Here is an 11,487-nt window from a genome sequence, read left to right as displayed (position 1 = left end):
AACGGGCCCTGCGATACCGGCAACATCAGCTTTATTGTGCTGGGGCGGCAATCAGAGCCCGCTGGAGGCGGGCCGGCCTCACAGGTTGTTGAGTTCCAGCAGGGTCTGGTCCAGGGTCTGGTGAATCTCCACGTTCTCCTCCTTGGCACTGGCCAAGGTCTCTGCGAGAGGAAGCAGCACATGAGGAGGGGAGGGGAGACACTACGGGAGAGACACGGGGAGGCAGGGACAGGGGGGTGACAGACAGACATGGGCACATGTTTGAGGCACACGAAGACACAACATTCAGGGATCTGGGGACCCCAGGGAAGGGGCAAATGGGTGACCTGACCAGGACGGACAAGGATGCCTCACTCAAGACTCTGGGGTCATGGCGGTGGGATGGGAAGGCCTAAGTCATAAACTAATTTACCATTCTTCTTTAGAAGGTTTAAGAGAACTGGAAACAGAAGGAAGGACAAAGACTGAGCCAGGAAAGAGAGGGATAGACAGACAGACAGACAGACTCGAGGCAGAAAACAGACCTGCAGTGAAAACCCCACGGTTGCTGGCATCCAACGTGTTTCCAAGCTTCATCTCAGACCTTTCACAACCTTCTCACCCCTCCCCTGCACGTCACTACCCCATTTCCCTCCCGGTCATTCCTTGAGGTCCTGGAACCCCAGCTTAGCGCTCCAAGGTCAGTGGCGGGCCTGGGCTGCAGGGGCACCGGAGAGCCCAGGGGGACGGACGGTCATACCATGCCCACATGCAGCGGTGACAGAGGGACAGGGGTGCGTGCCATGCAGAGGGGGTTTGGTGTGGGCCACAGAGTTTTGTGGGTGTCACAAGATTGGGGTGTCTATAAGAGCCAGGGTCTCAGCAGTGCTCTTGTGGGGGTAAAGGAAGTGCTCTCAGGAGGACAGGAGAACAGCACGGAGACCAAGTTGAGTTTATTAAGCAGCAGAGAGAGGTAGAGGCTGGAGTGGGTGGAGTGATGGGGAGAAGGAGGAAGCAAGTGCCAGGGTGGGCAGCACGTGTGATGGCTGTGCAGTGTTGGCAGTTTCTCTCCTCCTGCCTGATGCCTCCTCGGAGAGAGAATAGAAAGGAGAGGAGAGGAGGGGCCGAGAGGGCCACACTGGTGAGGGGCTCAGAGGGAGGTGATGTCGTTGAGTGCGTTGTCCAGCTCCTCGCTGATGGCCTTGTACTTCATCTTCTGCGCATAGACTTCGTCTGGAGGGGGTCCAGGGGTGGGTGGGAGTGTGGGGAGAGGGAACAGAGGGGAAGAGGAAAGGCAGGAGAGAGGATAATGGAGAGAGAGAACGAGAATCAGAGAGAGGCGGGCAAAGACGAATGAGAGAGGCCACAGAGCAGGCTGGACAGTCCTCAGGGCTCCCTCCTCCCTTCTCGGTACCCCTGTCTCTTTTGTCCTTCTCTGAACCCTAAATTGGTTCTTCTGCCAGGAGGTGCTGCCTCCTCTGGGGACCCGGGGGCACAGTGCGTTTGATAGGCAGGAGTGCTCGCTTCAAGTGAAGAGCGTTCAAGCCAGAAAGACTAAAAGTCTTACAAAGTGGAGGTAAGACGGAGGCCTGCCTGAGAAGGCTGGACGCAGGAGAAATTGGAATTGTGAAAGTGAAGGCTCACAGGCAGGAAAGGCAGTTCCAGCACGGTGTTGGTGACAGTGAGAAACAGCCTTCGCCTAGCAAACACCTGCATGATTGTTGACACCAAATCTAGCTTAAAATCGTACTTTACATCACTGTCGTCTTGCACACCTAGATATTAAACCAAACAGCTCTCTGTGTCATAAAGACACCTCTGTGATATGGCTCTACTGTGTTGCCCTTGGAGACGGACTTGTCTACATCAGTGCTACTCAAAGTGTGGTCCGAGGACCCATCGGCAGCATCAGCGTCGCCAGAGAGAGCTTGTTAGATGTACAAATTCTCCCGCCCAAAGTCAGCCATCATTTCGGAGCAGGACCCAGAAATCTGCCTTTTGAAACCTCTGGGGCATTCCCAAGCACGCTCCAGTGTAAGAAGCACCGGAGGGGTAGCTATTACAAGTGTTTACCCGGTGGGCACTGAGCACCGCAGTGGGTGGGGTCTCAGGTGGTACAGCCCTGGTTTACCGGTCCCAGATATCATGGGATGTGGAGAAAAGGGGTGAGCTAACAGTCGCAGGGAGTGCAGTTTGGGGGCGGAGGGGCGACCTCCTTTACCTTCCAGGTCATCGATGGTTTTCTCCAACTTTGCCACGGACCTTTCGGCAAACTCGGCTCGGGTCTCAGCCTGGGAGTGTAAAGGCAAGAGGCGGAAATGACCAAAAAAGGAGGCCCTCCCAGGTCCTATCCCTGAAGTCAACCTTTTCTTCTATCCCGACCTCCAGACCCCCTGCTCCAGGCAGTCTCTGCGGGGACTGTGGGGCCTGCGGGGAAGGTGGGGACTGGAAGGACTCTCACCTCCTTCAGCTTCTCCTCCAGCAGTTTGATCTCCTCTTCGTACTTGTCCTCTTTGGTGGAGTACTTTTAGGGACATACACAGGCCATTAGTAGATTGCCTCCGCAGATCCTTTGTGTTGTCTCAGCCCCGCAGGCGACTCACGATCTTATCTCCAAGGCCCATCCAGCCCTGCCCTGCCTGGGCCCGTCGCCTCCCTCCCCTGCAGGACCCCGTCCTCACTGCCCCTCTGCCCCCCTCTACCTTGTCTGCTTGGGCTTCCAGGGATTTCAAGTTGTTGGTAACAATTTTCAGCTCTTCCTCTAGGTCCCCACATTTACTGCAGGGGGTGTGTGGCGGGGTGGGGTGTGAGGGCACAGTGGGGACAGACGGGGGAGACGGCACAGTGGGGGAGGGGGAGGAGAGAAGAGAAGAGCAAAGTTGTGAGAGTGACAGCAGGCAGCGCTCGGAGGCCCCAGGCCCTTCCCGACCCCCAGCAGCCGAGAGAGAGCAGCCTGAGATGGAGGGGAAGGTGAGGTGAGAGAAGGCGCTATTGCCTGAAAGGTCCAGAGAGGTCACTACCTCCTCCTCTGAGGCTATCAGGGACTTGAGGGCCTGGTCCATGGTTCGAAGTTCCTCCTCCAGCTGCCTGGCTCGGCTGGGGGCAGCGGGTAGGGGTCAGGGGACAGGACCTGTCCCTGTGGCCCCAAGTCTTCAGAAGCTGCTTCCCCGTGGTGCAGAGTGCCCCACAGTCATGGGCTCAGGCTAAGTGTCACTCCCACCCCAGGGTAACCTTACCTCTCAGCCACCTCAGCTCTTTCTTCCGAGCGCTCCAGCTCCCCTTCCAGGATCACCAGCTTCCTGGCCACCTGAGGTGAGGCAGGAGAGAGAAGGAAGAGATCCCTGGTGAATGACATGATGGGGGGGGCGGGGGGGGAGATACGGGGTGGGTTGTGGAGCTTGGGAGTGAGAAGGAAGTGGGGCAGGGCTGTCACCTCCTCATATTTGCGGTCTGAATCCTCAGCGATGTGCTTGGCCTCCTTCAGCTGCATCTCCTGCAGCTCCATCTTCTCCTCATCCTTCATGGCTCGGTTTTCAATGACCTTCATTCCTCTGAGAGGCAGAGAGTGGGGTGAGGGGTGGGGGTGGGGGTCAGGACCAGCAGAGACAGCATCCCCCTTTCCTGGCTCAACCCCGAGGACCCCCTGCCCACCTCTCGCTCTCATCAGCTGCCTTCTCAGCTTCTTCCAGCTTTTGCAGGGCGGTGGCGAGACGCTCCTGAGCCCGGTCCAGCTCCTCCTCTACCAGCTGAATGCGGCGGTTCAGGGAGGCCACATCTGCCTCGGCCTATGGGTCAAAGGTGAGAGATCAGACAGGCTTTGTCTACCTTGGATGAGGATCAGGGAGGCTCCAGAGGATGGTAAGATTTTTAAAAATATATATATATATTTTTTTATTGATTTTTTTACAGAGAGGAGGAGAGAGGGATAGAAAGGCCGGTCAAGATAAGGGAGTGGGGAAGAATCAGGCCAACCTAACATAAAGCTGCCAAAAATAGCCAATCATAGACTCAAGCTCAAGTGATGTCATCAGTTGCTAGGCAGATTCTCAGCAAGGGGCCTGGAGGAAAGCCTGTATGGGACATCCAGGGCTGTAGCAAGGGGTTCCCTGGCAAGATGGAGAGGCAACTGGGGGCAGTGCAAGGGCAGTGTGAGTGACGGACACTCAGACACTGATCCTAAAATACAGCGGCAAAACATGGAGGCTTTGGAGAAGGTCCATGGAAACCTGATATCTTGAGAAAAAGAGGGCAGAGCAAGAAGGGCGGGCTCCAACAAAAGAAAATGAGAGAAGCAGTCTAGTTTGGAATTAAGAGTATCGGCTCTGAGTTGACTCTTCTCTTGGAGCCACGGCTCAGCCACTCAACACTTGTGTGATCTTGGGCAACCTACTTAGTCTCTCTAAGCCTCAGTTTTCTTTTAAAATCCCAGTTGACAATAGCAGATCCTTCTTCATAGACTGTTAATCAACAGGACAATCGGGGCTTATATAACTAAACAGGTTCTCTAGCTCCTTGCTAGATCCACTAAATGGAGATCTCCAGGGCAGGAACTAGAAAATCCCCCTCTCCCCCTTTTTTAAAAAAAGCTCCTGAGCAATTCCGATGATTTGGGGGAAATAAAATAATATGCAAACAGCACGTGAACACATTGCCTACCTTTATGGTGTGTGGACACTTGTGCAGAGTCCACACATCATAAACGTTACTTATCCCTGGTGCTTCCTCGGTCACAAAGATACAGGGACTCTGAGGTTTAAGATTGGAGAGGAGAAAGTGTAGGTCTGTAGTCGGCAAACTGCAGCTCTTTGGCCCCTAAAATGTGGCTCTCCCACAAAATACCACGGCCTGGGCGAGTCTACTTGGAAGAAGTGGCGTTAGAAGAAGTTTAGGCTTAAAAAAACTGTGGCTCTCAAAAGAAATTTCAGTCCTTGTAGTGTTGATTATTTGGCTCCGTTGACTAACGCGTTTGCCGACCACAGGTGTAGGGGAAGAAGTGAGTGAGAGGGAAGAGAGGGGTGGCAGCACTGGGGACAGAGGGGTGGGACGCAGGTGCTGGTGGTACTGGAGGGCGAGGGAAACAGCACCATATATAGAAGGTGGCAGCTTGTCCTCCAGGTGCTGAAGGCCACCTACAGCGACAAGAGCCCATCCTGGGCACGGGGCCGGATGACTCAAAGTGGAAGGCCTCTGGGAACAGCACTGGGGGTTGGGAACCATGACATGGGGAGGCGGGGTGGGGGGGGGTGGGGGGGGGAGGGGTGCGACTCTAGAGAAAGATGAGACTCTGTGAAAGGAAAAGTCTTCATGACAGCGGGGTGACAACTCTGGGAAGCCCTGGGATCCTCATGACAGGACTGACATTTACCGTTTTCTGCTTTTCAAGCTCTTCTTGGTTATGGATGCTGCTTTCTAACAACAGCCCGGCACTGCCGTCCCCACGGGACAAACAGAGGGCAGGAAAGAAGGGAGACGTGGAGGGAGGAACGGTGTACGCGAAGCGTTGTGTTCAAGGTCACAAAATAAGTTTGGGCAGTTTCCTTTCTACCCCTGGCACTGCCGCCCAGCTCCCCCGGCTCTGTCCCTGTCCACCCTCTTCCCTCCAGCCCCCACCCAGCTCCTTGAGTTTCCAGTCCTGCCTCCAGCTGCACCGGGCCTTGGTTATTTATAGAGTATCAGATGCCCAGGGTTGTCTTTGCTAGCAGCTGCGGGCCAGCTCCCTCCCAAGTGCCAAGGCTGGTGGAGAACCAGAACCAAAGGCTGGAGGTCAGAGAAACCAGCCCCGGGTGGGCACGAGGCGGGGAGGAGGGATGGGGAAACACGGATAACGGTCAACACAAGCAGGAATGCCGTTTCCGATCTCACATTCAGACCGGGCTTATGCTAACCCCCTCCCATCCCACCAACACATCCACAGGCTCATCCTAAACTTAAAGCAATCCTGGGTACAAGGCAAACGGGGAAACCGAGGCAGAGAATGAATGGTCCGAGTAACCATGTCCAGAGTCGTCTGACTATTATTCTCTTACCTCAAGGTGGGGGACTGGGAGTGGAAAGTCTGGTTAGAGAGTGGGGGGTGGGCAGAGACATCTGAGTGAGCACGGCCTGCCTGCCAAAGCAGCTGTCCTGGCATGTGTGGCCCTGTCCCTCTGCCCTGTGGCCTGGCATGGGCTCGAGGCTGACAACTTAATGAGGGTAAATAAGGGGCCCCAGTGCTCAGCGGGGCTGCCGGAGCCAGAGGTCAGGGCCAGGGAATTTCTAGTGCCCCCCCAGGAGTGTAACTCAAGCCGGGCCCCGCTTTCTCTCCCCCCTGCCTCACAGCACCCAGACCCACCCCCCACAAATGTAGCTGCAGGCTCCTCTCCATGTTCGGCTGCGGGATTAATCGAGGTGGATGGCGAATTCTTGTGCCACCCACCCCCTCGATGACTCACGGCCTGATCACTGTATGTCGAAAGAGCTGGAGCCAAATGGAATTACAAGGCTGCGTCCTCTGGGGGAAGTGTGGTAGGTGGTTTTGATTTACCCACTGCCTGGGATTATTTGTGCAAGCTTGCCCTGGCCCGGGTTCCTGAGGGAAGACATTGCTGTCCTGGTGCTGGAAGAGAGGGGTCCCTTCTCCCTTCACTCCCATGTCCGGACCCCTCCCAGTGTGCCACCCCCCCAGGTCCACACTCACATCGGTGGCCTTCTTCTCGGCCAGCTCCAGCTTCTCCTGGGCGTCCTTCACGGCCTCGGAATACTTCTCCACCTCATCCTCCGTCCCTTTCAGCTTCTTCTGGAGGGCCTGCTGCTCCTCCTCCAGCTGGAGAGAGAGAACCCGTCAGCCGGGCCCAGGGTCCAGGTGTGTGAGGCAGGCAGAGGTGTGTGAGGGGGCACTAAGAGATTTAGAGGCTGTCAGGGAGGAAGAGGGGTCGCAGAGGAGAAACAGTGCAGCCAGGAGCACTGAGAGGGGGTAGAGAGAGAGTTTCCAGCCCCAAGAAGCAGGGCCCATCCTTGTTCTTCAAGGGGCAGGAGTGGACACTGGGGGACTGTGGGTACGGGGGTTATGGTTGGTATGGAGGTTCTATGGTGGGTACGATGAAGTCTGGTTCTGGCTAGGTCCCTAGGGGTCCTTGGAAGGTCCAACCCCCAACTGGACGGGGAGAGAGCCTCAGAGAGCAGTCCCTTAGGGTAAGGGACACAGGGCAGAGCCTACCCCATCCTGGCTGGGGGTGCGGGTATATGGGGCTGTCCTAGGCCCTGGGTCCCCCCACCTGCTTGCAGCGGTCCTCCGCCTGCTTCTTGTCGGCCTCGGCCTGCTCGGCGCGGTCGATGGCGTTCTCCTTGTCCAGCTTCAGCATCTGCATCTTCTTCTTGATGGCGTCCATGGCTGCGGCGGGGGTCGGGCCGGCGGCGGCGGTGCGGTCCGGGAGGAATGGGCCGGCGGGGCGGGCCGGGCGCGGGCGGTGGGCGGCGGGCGAGGAGGACCCGGGGGGACTGGGGCGCTCCGGCCGCGGGGGAGCCTAAAAGGCCGGGCGGAGCCGGGCGGAGCCGGGGGCCCGGACCCTCCCCCGCCGCGGCCCAAACCTTGTAGGGGCAGAAGCTGGGCCCGGCCGGGGGGCGCGGCCGCCCCCGGCGCCCACCCCCTCGGGACCGCCCCCTGCGGCCCCGCCCGCCTCCCTCCGCCGTCGGAAGGGAAGGGAAGGGAAGGCCCCCGGACCGCCCGGTAAAGAAGCCGCCCCGCGGAGGGAGGGGGGAGGACAGGGGAGGGGAGGGAGGGGACCCTCGGCCGGGGGCTCCGCGGCCTCTGAGTGACAGCCCGGCGCGGCGGCAGCTGCGGCCGGGGCCCCGGGGCTATTTCGGGGCGTGAGCTCACGGCCAGCTGCCCGGGCGCGGGGACCGGCGTGCCCCCCTCCGCCGCAGCAGCCGCCGGCCTTAATTTAGAAGTTTCCTGCAAATCCCCCCCGGATCGTATGTCTCTTGGGGGGGAGGAGGGGCTCCTCCGAAGCCCGGGTGCCTCAGTTTACCCCCGGCCCCAGAGACTGGGTTTGCGTGGCCGACCGACGTGGAGCCTCGCCGGGGACTTGGGGAAACTGAGGCAGGAGGGGAGCCCCGAGCCCTGGGCGCGGCCCGGGTTGCTGCCCCGAGGGCGGGCTTGCCCTCTCGTGCCCTCGCTGACTCCCCGTGCAGCCTCGCCCCCGGAGCCGGGCCCCTCCTCTGCGCCGCCCCCACGTGCCCCGCATAGTTTCCACGCGGCTGCCGCCCGCGGACACGCCTCCCCCGGGCCCTCCCCGCCCCGCCCCGCTCCCGCGCCCTCCCTCCTCCCGGCGGACTCTCCTCTCCCCCCCGGGGCCGAGTTCACGCCGAACTCGCTTTTCTGCCCTTTTTTGGGCCGTTTCCCCGCGGGGAGGCGGGGCCGGGCAGCTGGGGCGTGGGGAGGAGGTGCCGAGCCGCCCCGGAGCCGGGTCCGGGGGTCGGCGGTGGGACCGCGGGCGGGGGCGGGTCCGCCTCCTCCTGGGGATGGGGATGGGGATTTTGGGGGGGAGGAGAGGAAGTGGAGGGCCGCCTTCGAGTGGTGAGGGGGGCCGGGCCGAGGAGGCCTGGGGGAGCGCTTCGCCTCGCTCCCCAGGGGCCCAGGGCCGGGGGCCTGGCTTTGCCGGGGCGGGTGGGAACCGTGGGAACCCTGGGCCCGGCCGGGGCAGGGGCTGGGGGGGCGGGAGGAGGGAACGTAAATGTATTTCGGTCTGTTTAGCTGCTGCTGCTCCTCGCGGAGCAAGCCCGACCTCTTACTGCGAACTCCCTCCACCTCCCTGCTTTCCCAAACCCATGGAGGAGGCCTCTGGGCCCGTCCTTCCCCAACCTCACCTCCAGCACCCAGGCTCGTACCTTGCTGCATTCCTACTGAGCCCCTGTAGGCGCTGGGAATGGCCATACTTTCCTTAAAGTCTCAACCTTCTATGCGTCCGGTTCCCTCTCCCTAACATGCACTCCCCTTCGCTGGCCTTAAAGACTCAGGTGGATGTCTGCCCTTCTGGGAAGCATCCCTGGCTACTTCCTTGTTCACGTCCTCCCCGTAATGGGTGTATGCTCCCGGTGCAGGCTCCTTGCTTCTCATCAAAGTCCCTCTTAGAACCTTCTCCTACCTGTTTGTCTCCTCCCCTGGCCTGTGAGTCCTTCAGTTCTGGACCCCCCATGCCTAGCAGAGCATCAGGCATAGAGTTGGCACTTGGTCAACATTTGCCAGGTGATTTTTTTATGCACTGGGTCCCAGATACCCCCAAAATACCAATATTATGTGGAATGGGCTTAGAACCCCTTACACTCTTAAAAATGGAGTGGCATTTGAAGATCCAAAAAGCTTTCGTTGAAGTAGGTTACATCTATCAATATTTTCCATATTAAAATGGGAATTGAGAACGTTTTTAAACATTACTTCATAGAAACAAATCATCATGTTTCTCATGAAAAATAACTATATTCAGCTCCCCAGATTAGTGAGGATGGCAGTTATTTTACATTTTTGCAAATCAGTCTCTGGCTTAATAGAGGACAGCTGCATTCTCAGAATCTACTTGGCTTTCTGTCTGTTGCTATAGTTTGGCTTGTTTGAAGTACTGTATGTGAAGAAAATCTAGTCTCACTCAGAAACACAGTGGGAAAGAGAGTGATACACACACACACACACACACACACACTCACTGTGTTTCCCCGAAAATAAGACATCCTCCAAAAATAAGACCTAGCGCATGGAAAGATAAGACATCCCCTGAAAATAAGATCTAGCACAACTTTGGGAGAAAAAATTAATATAAGACACTGTCTTATTTTCGGGGAAACAGGGTATATATATCAGGTAATTGTGGATATTCTTGCTCTCACACCAACACTTGACAAATGGTAGTTTCTCAAAGTTTAGGTGCGATGTGGAGCCTGAAACCATATCAATAGCCTTTTTTCCTATTTTACATTAAGGTCCGTTGGTCTGTGTTGCACTTGGGAGGTTTTACCCAGGGACACTTTTGTAGCATCATGCATCAGTCATGTGGAAAATATTGATTCATCAAGCTATACAAATGTTCCAAATGTTGACACATTTATTGTTTTTTAAATCACATTTCTGAATATCAGGAGTGGTTTCCACAGGAAAGTGTGTTTCAAGTTTTGGGATGTTGTGAAGCTCATGGTAGCAGATACGGGCTTTCAAAATTCTAATTTTTACTTGAAAGCTCCAGTTCTGTCATTGGCACTAAATACTGTCAGGTTTTTCTCTGAATTGGCAGACTCACTTTGTTCCCCTGCTACCCAGATCTGATAATCATGGTCAGTCATTCTTTCAAGTCAGTGGGGAGTTCCATGAAAAAAAGCAGTTGGTTCAGCTCACAGATCAACAAACTAAGTGCTTTCCTCGATACTCTTTGTGTCTAGCAGAAGCTCTCTGCCCACTTCCCAGTTCATCACAGAGAATATTGAAGACTTGTTACTCCAGGGATGATTAATAAAATTAATAAGCCTCACGGCTTCATTAAGGACGGTCTTAAGTGAAACTAGCATTCACTTGTTAAGTTGCTAGTGCATGGTGGTGAGAATACAATGACGATTAGTACACTGTCTTTTTTTTTTTTTTTTTTTGTATCTGCAAAGTGATGGACAACTTTATTAGCTTGATTGTGGCAATTATTTCACAATTTCACAATGTATACATATATCAAGTATACACAATTACTATTCATAATTGTACCTCAATAAAGATGGGGTGGTGGAAAAGCATAAAGAAGAGCCATAGTAACTTCACTTGTTTAATGTACTGATTCAGTGAGACACTAGTTAAATCTTGTATATGCAGAAAAGTGCGGTAGAATGTTATCCTCCTCATTACCACTGTCCTGTTAATATTATATACTAGAGGCTGGGTGCACAAAATTGGCCCTGAACCCTCTCTAATCCGGGACCCGTTGGGGGATGTCCAACTGCTGTTAGGAGCCAGCTATCCCAGATTGTGAGAGGGAGCTCCTAACAGCTCACCTGCCTGCCTGCCTGATCAAACGTAACCACCTCTGCCTATCAGCCTGATCGCTCCTAAACGACCCTGCTGCCAGCTAGGTTGCCTCTCACTACCCCCCCTGCCAGCCTGGTCACCCCTAACTGCACCCCCCTGCCAGCCTGATTGCCCTTAACAGCCCCCCCTACCGGCCTGGTTGCCTCCAACTGTCCCCCACTGCCAACCTGGTCTCCCCCAACTCCCCCCACACCTGCCTGGTCACCCCCAAATGCCCCCCTGCCAGACTGGTCACCCCTCACTACACCCCTGCTGACCTGGTCACCCCAACTGCCCCCCATGCCAGCCTGGTTGCCCCTCACTGTCCCCCCCCGCCCCCCCCACCCCCACCCCCGCCCCGTGCTGGCCTGGTTGCCCCACACAGCCTGCTGTTCGGTTGATTAGTACACTGTCTTGATTTGTGCTATGGCCGTTTACCCACTAAGGTTTTTACATCAGTACAAATGTTGACACTGAAAAAGGAAAATAATGTC

At 56.2% G+C, this 11,487-nt stretch overlaps 1 protein-coding gene across 4 annotated transcripts; it reads right to left on the bottom strand.

The window, feature by feature from the left end:
- Positions 1 to 14: 14 nt before the first annotated feature.
- On the bottom strand, positions 15 to 7,531 carry TPM2 (tropomyosin 2). 4 transcript variants are annotated; one of them, XM_084898862.1, is made up of 9 exons: positions 7,233 to 7,531; positions 6,656 to 6,781; positions 3,631 to 3,764; positions 3,413 to 3,530; positions 3,216 to 3,286; positions 2,682 to 2,757; positions 2,441 to 2,503; positions 2,201 to 2,270; positions 15 to 1,212 (listed from the first exon to the last, which is right to left on the bottom strand). In XM_084898862.1, exons 1-9 carry the CDS (start codon positions 7,344 to 7,346, stop codon positions 1,130 to 1,132), a joined length of 855 nt encoding a protein of 284 aa, XP_084754988.1. In that variant the 5' UTR covers positions 7,347 to 7,531; the 3' UTR covers positions 15 to 1,129. The 4 variants fall into 4 exon arrangements, with proteins under 4 accessions (XP_084754988.1, XP_084754987.1, XP_084754986.1 ...); XM_084898861.1 differs by having other exon boundaries at positions 15 to 161; positions 7,233 to 7,506; XM_084898860.1 differs by lacking the exon at positions 2,682 to 2,757 and adding an exon at positions 3,000 to 3,075 and having other exon boundaries at positions 7,233 to 7,504.
- Positions 7,532 to 11,487: the final 3,956 nt, after the last annotated feature.

This window comes from Pipistrellus hanaki, assembly GCF_964339955.1.
Source record: "Pipistrellus hanaki genome assembly, chromosome: 11".
In the NCBI taxonomy this organism is placed as follows: Eukaryota; Metazoa; Chordata; class Mammalia; order Chiroptera; family Vespertilionidae; genus Pipistrellus; species Pipistrellus hanaki.
Note: the sequence above shows the minus strand (reverse complement) of the source record. Positions and strands in the feature narration are given on the sequence as shown.

What these genes read in the sequence shown, in the direction of transcription:
- TPM2 (XM_084898862.1), bottom strand. Translation starts at nt 7,346, where the DNA reads ATGGACGCCATCAAGAAGAAGATGCAGATGCTGAAGCTGGACAAGGAG. An exon ending in CAGACCGCAAATATGAGGAG is followed by an intron (nt 3,287 to 3,412) that starts GTGACAGCCCTG and finishes GCCTCACCTCAG; the next exon opens with GTGGCCAGGAAGCTGGTGAT. An exon ending in TGGAAGCCCAAGCAGACAAG is followed by an intron (nt 2,504 to 2,681) that starts GTAGAGGGGGGC and finishes TGTCCCTAAAAG; the next exon opens with TACTCCACCAAAGAGGACAA.